At 53.5% G+C, this 19017-nt stretch overlaps 2 protein-coding genes across 2 annotated transcripts; both read left to right on the forward strand.

Annotated features, from left to right (window-relative positions):
• Position 1: 1 nt before the first annotated feature.
• LOC101871984 (histidine--tRNA ligase, cytoplasmic-like) lies at positions 2-5273 on the forward strand. The gene is made up of 12 exons (XM_034067047.1): positions 2-202; positions 290-409; positions 768-863; positions 1898-2023; positions 2160-2267; positions 2430-2528; positions 2834-2927; positions 3034-3161; positions 3243-3485; positions 4266-4382; positions 4633-4779; positions 5023-5273. Exons 1-12 carry the CDS (start codon positions 32-34, stop codon positions 5077-5079), a joined length of 1506 nt encoding a protein of 501 aa, XP_033922938.1. The 5' UTR covers positions 2-31; the 3' UTR covers positions 5080-5273.
• Positions 5274-5748: 475 nt separating this feature from the next.
• On the forward strand, positions 5749-18890 carry LOC101871901 (histidyl-tRNA synthetase 1). The gene is made up of 13 exons (XM_034067045.1): positions 5749-5872; positions 6645-6734; positions 8725-8844; positions 8994-9089; positions 9833-9958; positions 12397-12504; positions 13966-14064; positions 15077-15170; positions 15277-15404; positions 15486-15728; positions 16625-16741; positions 17370-17516; positions 18389-18890. The coding sequence occupies exons 1-13, from the start codon at positions 5795-5797 to the stop codon at positions 18446-18448; spliced, it is 1506 nt and encodes a 501-aa protein (XP_033922936.1). The 5' UTR covers positions 5749-5794; the 3' UTR covers positions 18449-18890.
• Positions 18891-19017: the final 127 nt, after the last annotated feature.

Consider the following 19017-nt stretch of genomic DNA (forward strand, 5'->3'; position numbering starts at 1 on the left):
CTCTGCAGCTTCCGGTCGTTCGGGACCGGCCATGCTGCGGCTGGTGCCGCTCGCCGCCGGGTGGCTGCTGCCCGTGGGCCCCGCTGTGCCCCGGCTCAGCCCGGCTCGGGCATGGCCGCTCCCTTACAGCGGGTTCCTGCCGGGGCGGGCGGCCGCGGGCTCGGCCGGGGGCGGGTGGCGCCCGGTGCTGAAGACACCCAAGGTAACTGTGGGGAGCGGGGGCTGCGGTTACCGGGAGCTGGTTCGTCCTGGTCCCCGCCGCTGACGGCCGCTCTCCGTCCCGGGCCAGGGCACCCGCGACCACCCCCCTGCGCACACGGTGCTCCGTGACCGGCTGCTCGCCGCTGTGGTGACCTGCTTCAAGCGGCACGGCGCGGCCGCCATTGACACCCCCGTGCTGGAGCTGCGGGTGAGGCGGCGGTGGGAGCCCCTTTTGCTTCTCGGGAACGGGGCTGTGGGGTCCCCTCTTGTAGCCCTGGGGAGCGCTCCCCTTCCCCGGGGCTGAGGCTGCAGGTTCGGACAGCGTGGGGAGATCTCCCCCGTTTCTGATATACTGGGGGGGCAGCCGTGACAGTCTCCCTGGGGTCCTCATTGGGGGACGGGGGATGTGGATGGGGCCCACTTTTGCCCCATGTCAGAGGGAGCTGGAGGAGGGGATGATGTGTGTTGTGTCCTCTCCAGTCTCTGCTTGAGCTGTGGAGCGTGGGGGATCGGGCTCTGGGTCATCCCCCATGCTGATCCCTTACCAACCCCTTGCCTGCCTTCAGGAGACGTTGATGGGGAAGTACGGGGAGGAGGCAAAGCTCATCTATGAGCTGCAGGACCAGGGAGGGGAGCTGCTGGCCCTGCGCTATGACCTGACTGTATCCTGCTGTCTTCACCTTGTTCTCACGGGGGGGGGGGGGGGGGCGCGGATGGGATGGTGGCACCCTGGGGTTGCTGCCACCCTGGTGTCCTTGGGTTGCCCTTGCCCTGCCCACAGGTCCCAGCAGGGTGACACAAACCTCCTTTTTCTCCAGTCCTGCCAAAGCCACCTGCCCAGTGCCTCAGCAGTGGGTCTGAGGGAGCAGCAGAGTTTGCTGCTGGGATATCCCAGGTGCTCACCCTGGTGCCTTCCCTAGCTTCAACAAAAAGCATTTAGGGTCTGTGTTGTACCTTGAGTTCTCTCTGAGGCAAGAGGACTGATCAGCTCTGGGGGAACAGCACAAGAGGGACGTGGAGCTGTTGGAGCGAGTCCAGAGGAGGCCATGGAGATGCTGCGAGGGCTGGAGCAGCTCTGCTCTGGAGCCAGGCTGAGAGAGCTGGGCTGGGGCAGCCTGGACAAGAGAAGGCTCCTGAAGGGGAGACCTGAGAGCAGCTGCAGTGCCTAAAGGGGCTGCAGGAAACCTGGAGAGGGGCCTTGGACAAGGGCCTGTAGGGACAGGAGAAGGGGAATGGCTTTAACCTGCTAGAGGGGAGACTGAGATGAGCTCTTAGGCAGAAGCTCTTCTCTGTGAGGGTGCTGAGGCACTGGCACCTGTGTTCAAGGCCAGGTTGGACATAGGGGCTTGGAGAAAGCTGCTCCTGTGGAAGGTGTCCCTGCCCATGGCAGGGGGTGGGAATTGGCCAAGCTTTAAGGTCCGATCCAACACAAACCAATCTGGGATTCTGTGAGATGACTTAGCAAAGATCTGTGTCTACATGGTGTTGACGTGCGGTGGTTCAGAAGAAGGTCAATGGAGTTGTCCTGGTGTTGGAGGAGCTCAGCATGGTTCCTCATGCTCATCATCAGCCCAGGCTGATGAACTCCCTGGAGAGCAGAGAGCAGCTGCAAAGGAGAGATGAGGAACTTTAAGGTTCAGCTTTCTGCAGCTCAGGGTATTATCTCGTTCTTGTCCTTAACTCCTTGGCCCTCCAGGTGCCCTTCGCTCGCTATCTGGCAATGAACAAGATCACCAACATGAAGCGCTACCACATTGCTAAGGTCTACAGGAGAGACAACCCAGCCACCACCCGGGGCCGCTACCGGGAGTTCTACCAGTGCGTGAGTGTTGTGGTGGCCGCTGCTCAGGGGGTTCTGCTGTGGGGTTTGGATCACTATCAGCAGCTGTGGGATGTGGTTTGCAGAGCCAAAGCACCTCAGCTGTGCCAGGAGCCTCTGCTGCTTCTTCTGCCCCCAGGACTTTGACATTGCTGGGCAGTTCGACCCTATGATTCCTGATGCTGAGTGCCTGAAGATTGTGCATGAGATCCTGAGTGACCTGCAGCTCGGGGACTTCGTCATCAAGGTGAGCTCAAAGCCAAGGGGTTTCCATGCCTTTGGGCCTTCTCTTCCCAGGGGATTGAAAAAGGCATGAGGGAGCACCCAGTGGCTGCAGTTTCCTGTAGCTGTAGGACAGGAAGGAATGGTGGTGGATCTCCTGGAGCTGAGTGTCCCTCTCCCACTGCAGGTCAATGACAGGAGGATTTTGAATGGGATTTTTGCTGTCTGTGGCATCCCAGAGAGCAAGTTCATAACAACGTGTTGTACCGTGGACAAGCTGGACAAGGTGAGAGCAGAACTCATGGGGTGATGCTCGCAGTCTCACGGGGTGCATGTCTTGGGCTGGGCAATGTCAGGGCAGCTTTTATCATGCAGAGGTTCAGAGCAGCTCAGCTGTAGGTGTCTGTAAAGGATTTGGGGAACTCTTGGGCATCAATGAGAAAAACCTGGTGTCTCAGTGGTTTCTGTTAACAGTTCCTCTGGGAAATGTGTATCATGAGTGACTGCTGTCCTGCATGTGTGGTGAATACATGAGCTGGTGGAGAGTGGGTGATGAGAACCTGCAGGAATGGCTGTTCTCTCCCTTCACAGGTGCCATGGGAAGAAGTGAGGAGCGAGATGGTGGGGGAGAAGGGCCTCTCTCCTGAGGCTGCGGATCACATCGGCGAGTACGTTCAGCTTCATGGTGAGCACTGGGAGGTTGAGCCCTTGGCTTTGCTCTTCCAGGCAAGGCAGGGAGGGCTGGGGACACAGGGGTGCTGTTAACCCTGTTAAGAGTCTCATTGCCACAGGTGGCCTGGAGCTGATTGAGCAGCTGCTCCAGGATCCAAAGCTGTCCCAGAACAAGCTGGCCAAGGAAGGGCTGGGGGACATGAAGCTGCTCTTTGAGTACCTGACCCTGTTTGGCATCACAGGGAAGGTGAGGAGGGGCAGGGGTGGGAGGGGCAGAGCCCAGCCCCCCCGAGTGCAGGCAGTGATGGGGGGTGCTTGTGTCCTGCAGATTTCATTTGACCTGAGCCTGGCCCGAGGCCTGGACTATTACACGGGTGTGATCTTTGAGGCTGTGCTGCTGCAGCAGGAGAACGAGCATGTGGAGGAGCCCGTGAGCGTTGGGAGCGTGGCTGGAGGCGGCCGCTACGATGGGCTGGTGGGGATGTTTGATCCCAAGGGACGGAAGGTGCCCTGTGTGGGGGTCAGCATTGGGATCGAGCGGATCTTCTCCATCCTGGAGCAGAGAATGAAGGTTGGTGCTGCAGCAGAGCCTGGAGGAGGGCTCTAGGAAGCCAGCTCTTGTTTAGTATGGAGCTTTACAGGTCAACTGTGTTTAAGGGGAAAGTATATTAGGGGAAAGTATATTAGGGGCCAGGGTGGCTGATCTCATGCCTGAATGTCCAGGCACAGAAGACAGAGCCCTATTCTGCAGCCCAGTAGGGTGCAGGTGTGGGCTGCATTTCATGGCAGATGCTCTGAAAGCATTAAAGGTGAGCCCTGAGCTTTGGTCCTGGCTCCAAACTTTGTACTTCAGTCACTTTGCTCTTGCTTCTTGCCTGTGAAGTTTTCTGTCCTGGGGATTGTGAGGAATTCGATAGCAGCTGTAGCACTCTGTAATGAGCCCCAAATTCATCATGGTGTGTTCAGTTCTGAGTTGTGATTCACAGCAAATGAAGCTGGGGCAATATGTTTGTGGCTGAAGAATCAAAGGCAACATTGGAAAGCTGGCCAGGTCCCATCTGGGAGGGAGGGAAGAAAACCAAGGTCCCACATGAGCAGCAGCACATAATTGAAATAGTGTGCCATGATTCAGCTTCTCTGGGGGACTCATTAATTGTGCCCAGATTGCCTTACCTCTGTGCTCTCCTTGCTGTGGAAGGTCAGCCTTGCTTAGTAACATCCCCCAAATGGTGATGGTCGGCTTTTCTTGTTTTGTGGAGCTAAGTCAGGGTCTGCAATAAGGTGAGATGAGCTGTTGTGAGCTGTAGATTCCCTTGGAACCAGTCAGTGCCACAAGTGTCTGTTCCTGCAGGCTTCCGGGGAGAAGGTTCGAACAACGGAGACACAAGTGCTGGTGGCTACACCTCACAAACACTTGCTTGCTGCAAGACTGAAGCTCATCTCCGAGCTGTGGGGTGCAGGGATCAAGGTAAAGTAAGGACTTGGGCTTGGCACTGGTATGGGTGAGAGAGGGAGAGCCTGAAGGGAGCTGTAGCACAGCAAGACCAGCTCCATTAGTTGTGTCTTTTCAAGATCTCTGTCTGAGATCTAGGAGGTAGGAACAGCTGAGAGCACTAAAGGCAACTGCTTGCTGCAAGTGTTGATGCTGGCTGTTTTGCTCCCAAAACCCATCAGAGCAAATTCTGTGTTAATGATTCACCTTTTTCACTCTGTCCTAGGCAGAGATGCTGTACAAGAAGGATCCTAAACTGCTGAAGCAGCTGCAGTATTGTGAGGACACGGGAATCCCCCTTGCTGCCATTGTAGGGGAGCAGGAGCTGGCAGATGGAGTTGTCAAGCTGCGAGATGTTGCAACAAGAGTGGAGGTGAGAATGCCTGTTTTATACCTGCTTCTAAAAGTGCTTCCAAAATGTAGTGGTTGCTGAAGGGCTCTGTGTTTTCCCTCCGTGACATTCCCTTGGGGAGCTGCAGCACAGATCTGTTGGGTGACTACTCCAGAAAACTGGTCACAAACTGCTTTGGTCACAGCAAGTCTTTGGGGCCAGATTAAACCATGCTCTGCTCAAGGGTCCACTGCTGCCACCTCCTCCTCTCCCTTTGCTTTTTAGGTTGATATCCCAAGAGAAAAGCTTGTTGATGAGATCAGAAGAAGGCTGGAGCCTTAGGACTCTTCAGGCCAGAGCTGCTTGCCTGAGCTGCTGTACAACTGGAACCCTCAGCACCCTTAGTGCTCACTCCCTGCTGCCAACTGGTCAACATCTACCAGCCTAAGGCTCATCTGCCTGGGCTAATGCAGTGTCAACATAGGCTGTCTGCTTGGAAAGGAGCAAGTGGGCTTTAAAGGTCACAGACAGTGCAGTCATCACAGACAGTGCAGTCGTCAGATTAACCTTGTTAACCGCTCTGAAAGAGGCGTTGAGACTGTGGGTTCCTGCTATTGCCATACCTGTGACTGCAGCTCTTTCCACAGTGGTGGTGGTGCCAGGGGCACAGATGGATGTGATGCAGCTGCAGCAGGATGGGGCTGAGCTCTGCAGTGCATGTGGGGTTATCTGTGGTGCGGTGGGAGCCGGGAGGCTCAGGATACAGGGAGCGGGTGGCAATGGAAGCCACCTCCAGCCCGCTGAGGGCTGCAGCAGCCAGCCCCAGCCTGTGGGGAGCACAGACTCGGCCGGGCACTGGGGCAGGCTCCGGCCGGGGTCGGGTGTGCGGGAACGCTGTGTTTTATACATTAAACCTGAACCAAACCGCAGCCGCTCTCGGGTGGTTCTTGGTGCGCTGAGGCGCGGCCCCGCCGCTATGGCAATGCGCGGTCCCGGGGGCGCGGCGTTGCGCAGGCGCAGTGGCGGGTTGGCAGCGGCGCGCAGGCGCGGGCCGGCAATGGCGGAGGATGCGGCGGTGCGGGCGCAGGCCGAGGTGGTGCGGAGGCTCAAGCACGATAAGGCCGATCCCGACGAGGTGCGGCCGGTCCCGGGGGCGGGGAGCGGTTGGTGGGGCTCGGGGGTTGCTGTGTGGAGGGTGGAGGACCAGTATGGCTGGGGACTGGTGTGACTGGGAGCAGGAAGCCGGACCGGGTGGAGTGGACAGGGGGTGCTGGGATTAGGAATGGAGGTTTCTGGGGATCTGGAGGTGCTGGTGCTGGGCTGGAGAGGGGGGTGCTGTGGTTGGGGTGTGGGTGCTGGGCTCAGGTGCTGAGGGAACTGGCAGTACTGGTGTAGGTGTTGCTGGCCTGGATGTGGTGGCAATGGGGAAAGGGGTGTGGGAGCGCAGGTCTGGGATGGAGAGCAGAGGGGCTGAGGTCCCTGGAGAGAGCTGGGAGTGGGAAGTGGTGATACTGGTGTTAGGTTGAAGAAGGAGAGGCTTAGGGTGTCAGGATTGGGAGGAGGATGCTGGAGACTACTGATGCGGGGTGAACGTAGCAGGAGCTGGTGGGATGGGAGGTAGGGGCACTGGGGAGGTGGATGTTGAGGGTAATGGAGGCTGTGGGAGGCAGAGACTGGTGGGGATGTTGGGGGTGCTGAGACTGGGGGGCTTGTAGCAGAAGTGGGAGTCCTGGAGAGGAGCAGGGAGTGCCCCTCTGGTTGCTGTAGGAGACTGGGATTACTGCATATGTTGATGTTAGGGAGTCTGGGTATATTGGGAGTGCTGAGGGTGAAGGTATTGGGGGAGGTGTGTGGGCTGGGCCTGGTGGGTGGGTTTACCCCCAGCTTCCTCCTTGCTCCCTTTCCAGATTGCAAAGGAGGTGGCAAAGCTGCTGGAGATGAAGGCCCAGCTGGGAGGAGATGAAGGGAAACACAAGTTTGTACTCAAGACCCCAAAGGTAACTTCCCCCAGCACACACCTCTCTGTGTGCACAACCTCCCCCATGTATGTGTGTGCAAAGCCTCAGCACAGACTGGTCTGACTGTGCTCTCATTTCTGTTTCCTTTTAGCAGTAGGGGAGAGAGGTTTGAAAATAACCCCAGAGACCCTACTAATGTAAAGACTTTCTGGTGCTTCTGTGACAAGCCAACCACTAGCTGGTGTGGTCAGAAAACTAAATTCCCTTTTGCTGAGTGTTATTGTAGCTGCCCAGTGTGAGAGCTCTCCTACTTGCTGGGATTGCACTGGTTGAGATAAGGTTATGTTACTGCATTGCCTGATGAGTTTCAAGGTTTGGACTCTTCAGCTCTTGTAGCACAGACCCTGCTACAGGGGCCTGTAGGGACAGGAAAAGGGGGAATGGCTTTAGCCTGCCAGAGAGGAGACTGAGATGAGCTCTTAGGCAGAAGCTCTTCCCTGTGAGGGTGCTGAGGCGCTGGCACAGGGTGCCCAGAGAAGCTGTGGCTGCCCCATCCCTGGCAGTGTTCAAGGCCAGGTTGGACACAGGTGCTTGGAGCAGCTGCTCCAGTGGAAGGGGTTGGAACTGAATGAGCTTTAAGGTCCCTTCCAATCCAAACCAGTCTGGGATTCTATGACTGCATGAGTACCTGCTGACTTTGGTGCTCCTGGATCAAGGATCCTTAAGCCTATTAATAGGATCCTGTTCCCTATTAATACAGACAGAGTGGATGAAACTGCTGCTGGATTGGGGGGGCATGGGATGCTGCAACATGCAGCTCTTCTGGTGTGAGGCTTGTTGTGGTGGATCTGCAAAGCATAAATCCTGGCAGTGCTTGCCAGGAATGCTCAGCACTTTCTGAAATGGGGAGAGAACATTTGTGTCCCCTTGCAGAAGGACCCTTCCTTCCAGGGTAGCTCTTCAGTCTCCAGGCCCTGAGAATAGTGTCCATAGTGCAATTTATGCTGAAGTTGTTTCTAGCCTGAATGTTTTCATCACTAGCAGCTGACCAGAGATCAACTGTGTCCATGTGCTGTGGTGTGGAGACAGGGATTTTGTTGACAGACCAATCAGTTGTTGATGCCACTAACTTAAATGTCTCAAAACTGTTTTCTTTGTCCTTTTCCTTCGTATGTTTTGGTAAATGTAACTGGTGTGAGGCCTGGAAGGGTATTTTACGTTTGAAGATGTGAGAGAGGATTTTGCAGCTCTGTGAGTGCCAGGGCAGCCTGGTTTGGGTTTCCACCTGCCTCAGCCACGTCAGTGTACGGCTGGAAGCTGCTCTTCGCTGTGCGACCTGCAGGTGGGGTGTCAGGAAGCGCCTGCTCGCTGCTTCCTCCTGCCTGACTCGCAGCCCCTGGAAGATGCAAGTGGGAGGTCTGGTTAGTTAACAGTGATCTGTGTGTTGCTGAGAGCCTAAAGGTGGTCACTGAAATAATGCAGTGACTTTGAACAGTGAAGGAATTAAAAGGGAGCACATCCCAGTGAACAGCAGATGGGTATTACATAGACATCATACTTTGGACAGATGATTTCTCTTTGTGTGTGTTTGGAAGTTGTGGAGTTGTTCCATGGCTCCAAAATGTGCCTGCCCTCTGATTCCATCTCTTGGTGTGGCTGGTTTTGCAGGGGTCTGGCTGACATTGGATTCAGAGCTGTGGGCAGATCTGAGTTGCGCTGTCACACTCCAAAGCATTGAAGCCTCTGACATTTAGGTCTGTGTTAGCTCCTTTATTTCCTGCAACATGAAAGTCGTGACTTAGATTAAGCTCTGCAGACCCTGGCAGGTTGTTTCTGAGCTGCATCCTGATGTTTTCTAGTAGTTTTAGTGCTGCTTTTAACCATTTCTCCTGACATCTGTGTCTGGACCTGATCTGTCTGGTTTCATTAGCAGTATGATAGCCTATTCATACGGTCTCTTAAGTCTGTCTCCACTACCTGCCTCTAACCCAGTGTTTCTTTTGCTCTCCTTTGCCTTCTTTCACCCCAGGGCACACGGGACTACAGCCCCAAGCAAATGGCCATTCGTGAGAGGGTCTTCAATGCAATCATCTCGTGCTTCAAGCGCCATGGAGCAGAAGTCATTGACACACCAGTGTTTGAGCTGAAGGTGAGTGAGGACACAGCAGGTTGCTGAGCTGATGAGGATCCTGCAGTTAAAAGCCTGTGATGTGTTGAGGGCTGAGTTTTATTCTTCCATCTCCAGATGTCTTTCCTGTTACTGAAGATGCTGTTTGTCTGTGTGTCCTTTTGTTGTAGGAGACGTTGACAGGGAAATACGGTGAAGACTCGAAGCTCATCTATGATCTGAAAGATCAAGGAGGAGAGCTGCTGTCTCTGCGCTACGACCTGACAGTATCCTGCCATAGCTAGTGCTGAGGGGGCTCATCACCTTTGCTGCCCTCCTTTTGGGGCCATGCTTTCCAGTGGGTAGGGGAGGAGGAGGGAGGATGGTCTTTTTGTTCTGACCCCATCCTGACAGGGAGAGCCTGTGCAGGCGGTGTGGTTCAGTGGGTGCAGGAACCTTGTTCAGTTATTTTTCTTCAGTGAAGTAATGCTTCCATTGCCTGAAGAGGCTGCAGCAAACCTGGAGAGGGGCTTTGGACAAGGGCCTGTAGGGACAGGCCAAGGGGAATGGCTTTAGCCTGCCAGAGGGGAGACTGAGATGAGCTCTGAGGCAGAAGCTCTTCCCTGTGGGGGTGCTGAGGCGCTGGCACAGGGTGCCCAGAGAAGCTGTGGCTGCCCCATCCCTGGCAGTGTTCAAAGCCAGATTGGACACAGGGGCTTGGAGCAGCTGCTCTAGTGGAAGGTGTCCCTGCCTGTGGCAGGGTTTGGAACTGGATGAAGTTTAAGGTCCCTTCCAGCCCAAACCAGTCTGATTCTGTGATTAATGGCAGCATGTGCAGGCCATGTCTTGGGCAGTTGTGAAGGGTTTAGGAGCTATGGAAAATTCATCTCTCAGCAGTTGGTTTGTCCCAGAGTATGTGCCACATGCTGTCCTGGGGGTTGGGGAGATAGCAAGCACCCAGCACTGCCTGTGACTGATAACTCTGTGGGTTGATCCTTCCCTGTTCCCCTCCTTAACCCAACTGTCCCAGGTGCCCTTCGCTCGCTATCTGGCGATGAACAAGATCACCAACATCAAGCGCTATCACATTGCCAAGGTCTACAGGAGAGACAACCCAGCCATGACCAGGGGCCGCTACCGGGAGTTCTACCAGTGTGTGAGTTTGGCCACTGACAGGGACACTGCTGAGTGAGGCTGGGCAGTGCTTGTGGGGACCCAGCACCAAAGGCTGGTTACCTGTTGTGGAAAGCTCAGGAGGATCCACTCATCTGCTCTTTAACAGGCCCTTATGGGTGTGAAAAACAGCTTGAGAGTAGGAGAGTGGAGATGGCTGTGACATCAGGTGCTGGTGTAGGAGGGACTGTCTAATACGGCTCCTAGGTGCCCCAGGTGTCAGCCTGCTTCACAGCAGCTCCTTGCTCCATCCCACAGCTCTTGCCAGCCTAGTGGAGGGGGAGAGTTTCCTGATTCAGCAGCAGATGAACTCCTGGGTGTGTAGCAGGACACATGAACCAGGCTAGCACCTCAGCTTAGCATGTGCTACTTCTATCCCCTGTTTAGTCAATCTGTATTTCAAAGGAAGGGAAAAACCCAGAGGCCAAATTACAGAACAGGTAAGAAAGCAATTTCCTTTGTGGCTTTCTCAGACAAGTGTGGTAGCCTCAAGGAATGGATTTGTTCCACTGTACTAGCAGTTCCCAGGGCTTCATACTGTAAACAGATTCCTGTTTGAGAATGTTCCTGTTACACTGTACCCTGTGGATACCTTCCAGCTCCAGCTCGGTGAATTCCCATTTCCAGACCACTCTGCCTGCTGTCTCACCTGAAAGACCGTTCTAAGGTCTCACTCCTAGGATAGCTAGAGATAGTCCTCAATATCCAGGCTAAACTTCTTTGTGTTTGATAGCTACTAAAGAGCTGCACTGGCACAAGGAGAAATAAACTGTCATCCCTTGATACGGATTCTTCCTGTGTCCCGGATAAACATTTGAGATTGTTTGTCTGAAATCTTCCCGTCTTTAGGCCACATAAATCATCTCTTACCTTCACTCCATGGAGATGCTTCCCTTCTTTGCTCAGCCTAGAAAAGATGTTTCTGCATCTTTTCCTGAACAGAATTCCACAGCCCTTGGCTGGGTTTTTCAGTGTCATTTCACATACACTGGTAGTGGCACTTTCCTGACTGAACTAGCCCTTACCCAACTTCCACAGGGATTGCATCAGCCTTTCCTGCACTCCACTGCTTGGGGACTAACTGGTGTGATCTGTTTCCTCCTCCATTGCTGTAATTTCTTTTGGAAGCTTGGTAGAACCATACGGAAATTCACCCACTTAATGAAAACTGTTCTTGTACTCAATCTCATTGAAGACATTGCATTTTGGGATTCATAAAGAGGAGTCAAATAGAAGCTCTTTTGTTGCTTCTGTGGTTTATTTCTCTCAGAACATTGATGTTGTCTTTGCTATTTTCCAGTCACAGGCTATGCACACACCTTGCTGTTGGGCTTTAGCTCTATGTGCTGTTTCATCGGGGAGTCTCTGGTGGAGACCACTCAGGCTTTATGGTCTCGTTTTCTATCTTGGCAGTTGAAAGTTTAAGCTTTGCCTCAATTGAGATCCCTTCTCTCATCTTCTTCACTGGTCATTAACTTGACTGGCATGTGTATTAAAAAAAGAACATCCTGAGAATCAAAATGACACATTTTGCATTTAGGTCATACCAAATAATTAGTTTTCTCCCTTTCCTGGTTCCTTTGTTCTATTTATTTACTGCTGCTGATTGCTCTGCTGTCTCCTTTCTGTTGTTTTTTCAACTATCTCTGTTTCAAAGTGTATCACACGCTGTGTAAACTGCTGTGCCAGAGGGAAGGAGCAGATCACACATGTCCAGAAGCAGAATGGCTTCTTGCAAACTGGGGAGTACTGGAGCAGCTCTGTTCTAGAGCCAGGCAGAGAGCTGGGCTGGTTCAGCCTGGAAAAGAGAAGTGAACTTAGAGGAGCTCTGGGGAGAACTTAGAGTAGCCCCAGTGCCTAAAGGGGCTACAAGGAAACCTGGAGAGGGGATTTGGACAAGGGGAATGGCTTTAACCTGCCAGAACAGGGGAGACTGAGATGAGCTCTCAGGCAGAAGCTCTTCCCTGTGAGGGTGCTGAGGCGCTTGCACAGGGTGCCCAGAGAAGTTGTGGCTGCCCCATCCCTGGCAGTGTTCAAGGCCAGGTTGGACACAGGGGCTTGGAGCAGCTGCTCCAGTGGAAAGGGTCCCTGCCAGTGGCAGGGGTTGGAACTGAATAAGCTTTAAGGTCCCTTCCAACCCAAACCAGTCTGGGATTCTATGAAACTGTATCCACTGTCTATGATACAGTGTGCAAACTCTTTTTCAATGTTATGGACACAAGAGCACCACTGCCCTTAGTGAAAAAGGATCATAAACCCACATCCTGTTCCTTCTGGATCCTATCAGTGAAAGCCAGTGCTCCCTTACACTCCATTTCTGTTGCTTTTTGTAAGCAAACTGCTGTTAACAGAAGAGCTGAAGCTGTATAGCTGCAGCCACTGCAGTAGTGCTGAGCTGCTCACTGCCTTTCCTGTTCCCAGGACTTTGACATTGCCGGGCAGTTTGACCCCATGATTCCCGATGCCGAGTGCCTGAAGATCGTGCACGAGATCCTGAGTGACCTGCAGCTTGGGGACTTCCTTGTCAAGGTGAGACTCAGCAGGTTTCCCTGTGTCACAGTGGGAAGCAGTGGTCACTGTTCTTGTGGTTAATGCAGCAGTATCTGTTCCCACTCTTAAAGCCTGCTGAAGCCTGATCCAGAAGCTCATTCCACCTCTGCCTCACGTGGTGCATATGCTGAAAGGCTGGGCCTCAGCTCAAACTTGCCTTCAGCTGGGAATGCAGGGAGGTTTCCTGAGGCTGCAGTAGCAGAGCTGTCTTTTAGCAGTAACCACAGTCCCCTGCAAAACGTCCAGCAGCCAACTAACAGTGTAATTGTCATGCTCACTGCCTGCAGTAAAACATAGGCTCTGGCCAGGCTCCCAATGTCCCCTTACTAGAGACATCTGCTCAGTGTGTGCTGTGTGTTCTCTGCAGGTTCCTGCCTTCCCACCAAGTTCATTCTGGGGCTGAGGTGTTTTCCAGAGGTCATCTCCTACTGTAGTTTAAGCCATTTGCTTCAAATCACCTCCATTATCTTGGTGTGGCAGCAAATGGTGCTGGGTGTGCAGGTCAGGCAGAATGGAGAAGGTTGTACAGCAGCAGGAGAGCAATGGGAAGGAGTGTGTGATGTGCAGGAGGCTGGTGGGATCTCTTGAGAGGGATCCAGAGCTGGGTTGTTGCTGGCCTCTGCAGGGGATGTGAGCAGTGTGGGCTGGGTGTTGTGTTCCTCTGTGCAGCCCCCACTTGGTAGGGAGGCAGTTACCTGCTCTTCAACCTGTGTGGGATGAGCTAAGAGCCATGCAGAGGAGCTGCCTGTCTAGCTACTGTGTGTTTGGGCAGTGGTGAAAGAGGATGCTTTTGAGGATGAGGAGGCACCCCTGCAATGGGGACAGCAGAATAACCTGCCTGCTGCTGTTCTTGTCTTCTATGAGCCACTGTCTGGTTCATGTTGATGCTGGAGGATTACAGACTCCTGAGCAGTTTTTGTTTCCATCTAATTTAATTGTGGAGGTTCTCAGTAACCATGGTAATGTTGAATCCAGCTGAGCCTCTGGCCTCAATTACCTGCTATTACAGAGCATAATTAAAGTCTGGAATGCACTATACTACCAAAAAAGAATGAAACAAAATTCCTTAGCGAGGTTTTAACATGATTGGATGTCCCTTTGTTCTTGCACTGGGAGAGCAGGATAACACTGAATTCATCTCTGTGGCCTGTTTCTGTCCACATGAGAGGACACATATGCAGCACTGGATTTTCTTCTCTCTTGAGTGGAGGTGTGTGTGGCTGTAGAAGGAGAATGTGATAGCCCTGCCCAGGGTTGGCAGCCGTCAGCAGCAGAGGCAGCTCTGCTCCCTGGGAATGGGAAAGAGAGATTCCAAACAGCAAAAAATCTTGGCAGAGACCTGCTGGTTTCTCTTCCACACTTGAAAACAGAGGAGAGAAACTGGACTCAGCTGAAGCATCTGTTTGAGTTACAGTGTATGATTTGCTCCCTCTCTCCCAGGTCAATGATCGGCGCATCCTTGATGGGATGTTTGCAGTTTGTGGTGTCCCGGACAGCAAGTTCCGAACGATCTGCTCCAGCGTGGACAAACTGGACAAGGTATGGGATGGAGCCATGGGCTGTGTGTGCTGCTGCTGGAGTGAGGCTCTGTGTCGTAGTTTAAACCCAGTCAGCCATAAATCACACAGTCGCATTCTTACTCCCCCCCACCTTTTTCTTCCTCCTGCTCCTGGAGAGATGGGAAGGAGAATCGAAAGAATGTAACTCCCACAGGTTGAGATAAGTGCAGTCCAGTAACTAAAGTATAACACAAACCACTGCTGCTACCACCAATAATGATAATGATAAAGGAAATAACAAGAGAATAAAACGCCTCACCACCCGCTGACCAATAACTCGCCCCCCCCCCAGCCCTACTGAGCACCGGCCGATACCTAGTCCAACTCCACAGTGAACAAGCCTTTCCAGGTAACTCCATTACATCCTGGTCATGATGTGCTGTGGTATGGAATATCTCTTTGGCTAATTTGGGTCAGGTGTCCTGTTTCTGCTTCCTCCAGGCTTCCCCTCCTCCCTGGCAGAGCATGAGGCTCAGAAAGTCCTTGACCAGACCAAACATTTGAGCAGTAACTAAAAATACCAGTGTTGTCAGTGCTGTTCCCAGGCCGAAAGTCAAAACCACAGCATTGCACCAGCTACTAAGAAGGAGAAAAAATGACTGCTACTGTTTAACCCAGGACATTCTGTCCCCCTGGGCTGCTCTCAACATGGGCCAGGAGAACTGGCTTGGATGTTTGGTTCTGGCCAGAAATCAAACCCAGAACATTTGTCCTGGGGCTTCAGGTTTTTGGGCAGTTTTACTGACTGCAGGGTTGGGGTGCAACCAGAGAGGTACAAGAAATGGAAGTATGACCATCCTCTTAGAGCATTAGCTCTGCTGCTTCTCTCATGATCCTCTTAAGCACACTGACTCTGATGGGGTTCTGCCATATAAAGATCAGTTGAGGGGAGGTATGTCTGTTCATCTGCATCAGGCAGGACCACTAGAGAGCTTTCCCAGGAGAGACCACGTCCTTGGAGCTGTGGCTGATGCTCTTCTCCCCCTTCACAGGTGCCATGGGAAGAAGTGAGGAGCGAGATGGTGGGGGAGAAGGGGCTCTCTCCTGAGGCTGCGGATCACATCGGGGAGTACGTTCAGCTTCACGGTGAGCACTGGGAGGTTGAGCCCTTGGCTTTGCTCTTCCAGGCAAGGCAGGGAGGGCTGGGGACACAGGGGTGCTGTTAACCCTGTTAACAGTCTCATTGCCACAGGTGGCCTGGAGCTGATTGAGCAGCTGCTCCAGGATCCAAAGCTGTCCCAGAACAAGCTGGCCAAGGAAGGGCTGGGGGACATGAAGCTGCTCTTTGAGTACCTGACCCTGTTTGGCATCACAGGGAAGGTGAGGAGGGGCAGGGGCAGGAGGGGCAGAGCCCAGCCCCCCTGAGTGCAGGCAGTGATGGGGGGTGCTTGTGTCCTGCAGATCTCATTCGACCTGAGCCTGGCCCGAGGCCTGGACTATTACACAGGGGTGATCTTTGAGGCTGTGCTGCTGCAGCAGGAGAATGAGCACGTGGAGGAGCCTGTGAGCGTTGGGAGCGTGGCTGGAGGCGGCCGCTACGATGGGCTGGTGGGGATGTTTGATCCCAAGGGACGGAAGGTGCCCTGTGTGGGGGTCAGCATTGGGATCGAGCGGATCTTCTCCATCCTGGAGCAGAGAGTGGAGGTTGGTGTCTTTACTACTCAACTAAGAATAGAGAAGGAGCAAGGATTTACATCTTCCCCATGTACCCCTAGTCCAGGAGGTGCTGAAGTGAGTCTTTCTTGCTGCAGTCTTTGAAGGAGAAGCCAGCCAGGCCCCTAATGTGCTCTGAAGCAGGAGTCAGAACCAGGACATAAGCTCAAATTTTCTGTGGCTTGGCTGTTAAATTGAGTCTTTGTAGGCTCCCAAAATGCTGCTGCACATTTCCCTCCCCAGAAGGCTGTTGTGGAGAGTTCTCTCCTGGCAGCCAAACACAACCAGGTTTTCTAAGTGAAAACTGAATTCTTCCCCTATCACCTCCAGCCCTGGCCAGGTTTGTTCCTCTGCAGGTGACCTTTTCAAGGCTTGCCCCTTCAGCAGAGGCAGCAGCAGGAAAATGTCACTTGAGTAGCCAGCATCTGACTTGGGAGGAGCCAACTCCTGACAGCACTGCAGCATCTGAGCTTGCTGCTGTTATTCTAACCCATAGTTACCAGCTTAGCTGGTCTGGGGTCTCCCAGACATGCTGCTCTTGAGCTATTTGGAGCAAGTCTATGGGAGGCCCTTGGGTGTGGAGGAGCAGCTTCTATGCAGAAGCTGGCAGGGAAACTACTCATTCTCAGCACATCCTTCAGTCTGTGTGCACCTGCAGTGTGGGAGGGAGGTTAAGTTCTTATTGTGGAATAACAACAAAAGAAGAGATTCTGCTCCAGGACGGGGTCTGTGGGATCTCCCTGACTCTCCTGAGATTATGCTGCTCACTGAGCCTGATCCTCTTCACTGCTGAGTTGATGGGTCTGGGGTGGTGACCTGTTCTGTTCAAAGGGTCTCAGATAACTCTGTATGTCCAGGGCATCTTTTGAGTCTTGTCCCTGCCCTAGGCCTCTGAGGAAAAGATCAGGACAACAGAGACACAGGTGCTGGTGGCCTCTGCCCAAAAGAAGCTCCTGGAAGAGCGACTGAAGCTCATTGCTGAGCTGTGGGATGCTGGAATCAAGGTATGACCAGGTGATGGCAAAGTCAGGAGCTGCTTGGTCCACCCTGTGTCAGGGATGGACCTGATCTCGCTTTGCCTTGGGAGGAAGGAGTCCCAGGGAGAAGGTGGGCAGCAGATGGGCTTCCTGAATGGAGCCTGCCTCTTTGGTGTCTTGAATCAGGTGTTCAGGAAGGGCTGGGCAGCATGATTTGGTAGCCCTGTAACACTGCAGGGGCTGCTCTATATCTGTTATCTCAAGGCATATTCCCAAAGCAAGCAGCACTCCAACCCCTGCTGTCTGGCCATGGTTGGAATACCATGCTGCTCCCAAAAAAAAACCACCAAAGAAAGTGGAGCCTTGCAAGGTCCAGGGAAGAGCCTGGGCTGTTTTCTGCCATTGCCCCTTGTCATGTCCCTACAGGCCCTTGTCCCATGCCCCTCTCCAGGTTTCCTGTAGCCCCTTTAGGCACTGGAGCTGCTCTCAGGTCTCCCCTTCAGGAGCCTTCTCTTGTCCAGGCTGCCCCAGCCCAGCTCTCTCAGCCTGGCTCCAGAGCAGAGCTGCTCCAGCCCTCGCAGCATCTCCATTGCCTCCTCTAGACTCATTCAAACAGATCCACAAATTATGGTGCTATTCTCTGGTTCTTTTCCAGGCAGAAGTGCTCTACAAGAAGAACCCCAAGCTGCTGAATCAGCTGCAGTACTGTGAGGACACCGGCATCCCTCTTGTTGCCATTGTGGGCGAGCAGGAGCTTAAGGATGGAGTCGTCAAGCTGCGGGTGGTGGCAACCAGGGAGGAGGTGAGGCCCAGGGCAGGTTGGTGTGAGGGGGATCAGCTCCTTGACCCTTCATCCCATCCCATCCCAGGTCAGCCTTGGAGCCTCATTGTGCCTGCTCTGCAGTGGTGCCCTCAGGCTGTACACTGCAAGGTGGCTTTGCTGGCCCATATTTTCAGTGTAGTGCCCAAAGGGACTGGCAGACTTGAGGTGAGGGCTGGGGACTGATGGTGGTAGACTTGTGGGTGCACTTTAGGAGGCTGGGTGATTTTTCTCAGCCCATTGTGCTTTTGTGTGCCCTGGTATTTGCCACTAAGCACTCTATTAACAGACTCTCGGGATGTTATACAGTGGCTGCTCAATAGATGTTTTCAAGCAGACTTCTGTAACACCTCACATGCCAGCTCCTCACCCCACACAGTTTCCTAGAGCTGTGGAGCAGTTTGCTGTCATGTGGCCTCTTTGAACTCTCAGATATTCCTCAGTTCTGGAGATTGGAACACGGAGGTGTGATTTCATGTATGACTGCCTGTGCATTCCATCCAGGGCATGGAATCAATGCTGAAGTTCCAGGAGGTGCCCTCTTGGTATGAGTGGGACTGGTGTTATGTATGCACTGGTCTTTGCTTTGGAACTGGTGGGAAGGAGTGGGAAGAGCATTGCTCTCATGATGGTGGGCAGAAGAGGGCTTGGTGGGTTGTAGGCAGGTGCTTGCTCTGATGGATTCACTCCACATGTGCTGCAGCCCACTGAGCCCTACAGAGGCACCGGTGACAGCATCGTGGTGTGCCCACAGCGCCACAATGCAGTGCCAGCCATCCCTGTGGGAGCAGGGAACATCACGATCCGTCAAGCTGCTTGTGTTGTATTGAAGCAACTTTGCTCTCCCTGTGCAGGTCAATGTTCGCCGGGAGAGCCTGGTAGAAGAGATAAAGATGCGAACGAGCTGCCCCTAACCCCCTTCTGGATGTGTCTACTTGTTTGTTGGATTCCGGCTGACAGATTTCCTCCTGTAAATACCTTCACCAGCCCATGGAGCAACAGGGGCAGGGCGGCCTTTGAACGTTGTATTTATTCTTGTCTCATGCCCTCCCTTTCCCAGTGGGAGCAGAGAGGCTGCACTGACTCCTATGACATGCCCTAGCCCTTGAATATGTAGCTGGAAGGATGTTTCTGAGTGGCTCTGGCAAATGCTGGGGTGGCTGTGGAGTCCCATGGTGACATGTGGAGCCCTGTGCTGTCAGCACACCCCAGGGGCTTGGCTGCAGCTTCTTGTTCCTGTCACTTTGAATCAACATCCTGCCCCATCCCTCTGCTCTGGCTGCAGGGAGGTGACCTTATCCCGAGCAACATGTAAAGGCACTGCTCCCAGAAACGTAATAAACCTGTCTCTCCTACTCTGTGCCTCCTGTCCCTACTTCCTGCCGGGGGCAGTGATTTGCTCCCCTGCCTCGCTGAGCAGGAGCTGGGGTTTAAATGTCACGGTGGGTGCTTCTTCTGCTGCCTTTGTTCTTCCTCACCTCCG

This window comes from Melopsittacus undulatus, chromosome 10, assembly GCF_012275295.1.
Source record: "Melopsittacus undulatus isolate bMelUnd1 chromosome 10, bMelUnd1.mat.Z, whole genome shotgun sequence".
In the NCBI taxonomy this organism is placed as follows: Eukaryota; Metazoa; Chordata; class Aves; order Psittaciformes; family Psittaculidae; genus Melopsittacus; species Melopsittacus undulatus.

Coding starts and splice junctions, on each gene's coding strand:
- LOC101871984 (XM_034067047.1), top strand. CDS start 32: ATGCTGCGGCTGGTGCCGCTCGCCGCCGGGTGGCTGCTGCCCGTGGGC. Junction 2,529..2,833: donor CCGTGGACAAGCTGGACAAG/GTGAGAGCAGAA, acceptor CTCCCTTCACAG/GTGCCATGGGAAGAAGTGAG. Junction 4,383..4,632: donor TGTGGGGTGCAGGGATCAAG/GTAAAGTAAGGA, acceptor ACTCTGTCCTAG/GCAGAGATGCTGTACAAGAA.
- LOC101871901 (XM_034067045.1), top strand. CDS start 5,795: ATGGCGGAGGATGCGGCGGTGCGGGCGCAGGCCGAGGTGGTGCGGAGG. Junction 8,845..8,993: donor CACCAGTGTTTGAGCTGAAG/GTGAGTGAGGAC, acceptor CTTTTGTTGTAG/GAGACGTTGACAGGGAAATA. Junction 17,517..18,388: donor TGGTGGCAACCAGGGAGGAG/GTGAGGCCCAGG, acceptor CTCCCTGTGCAG/GTCAATGTTCGCCGGGAGAG.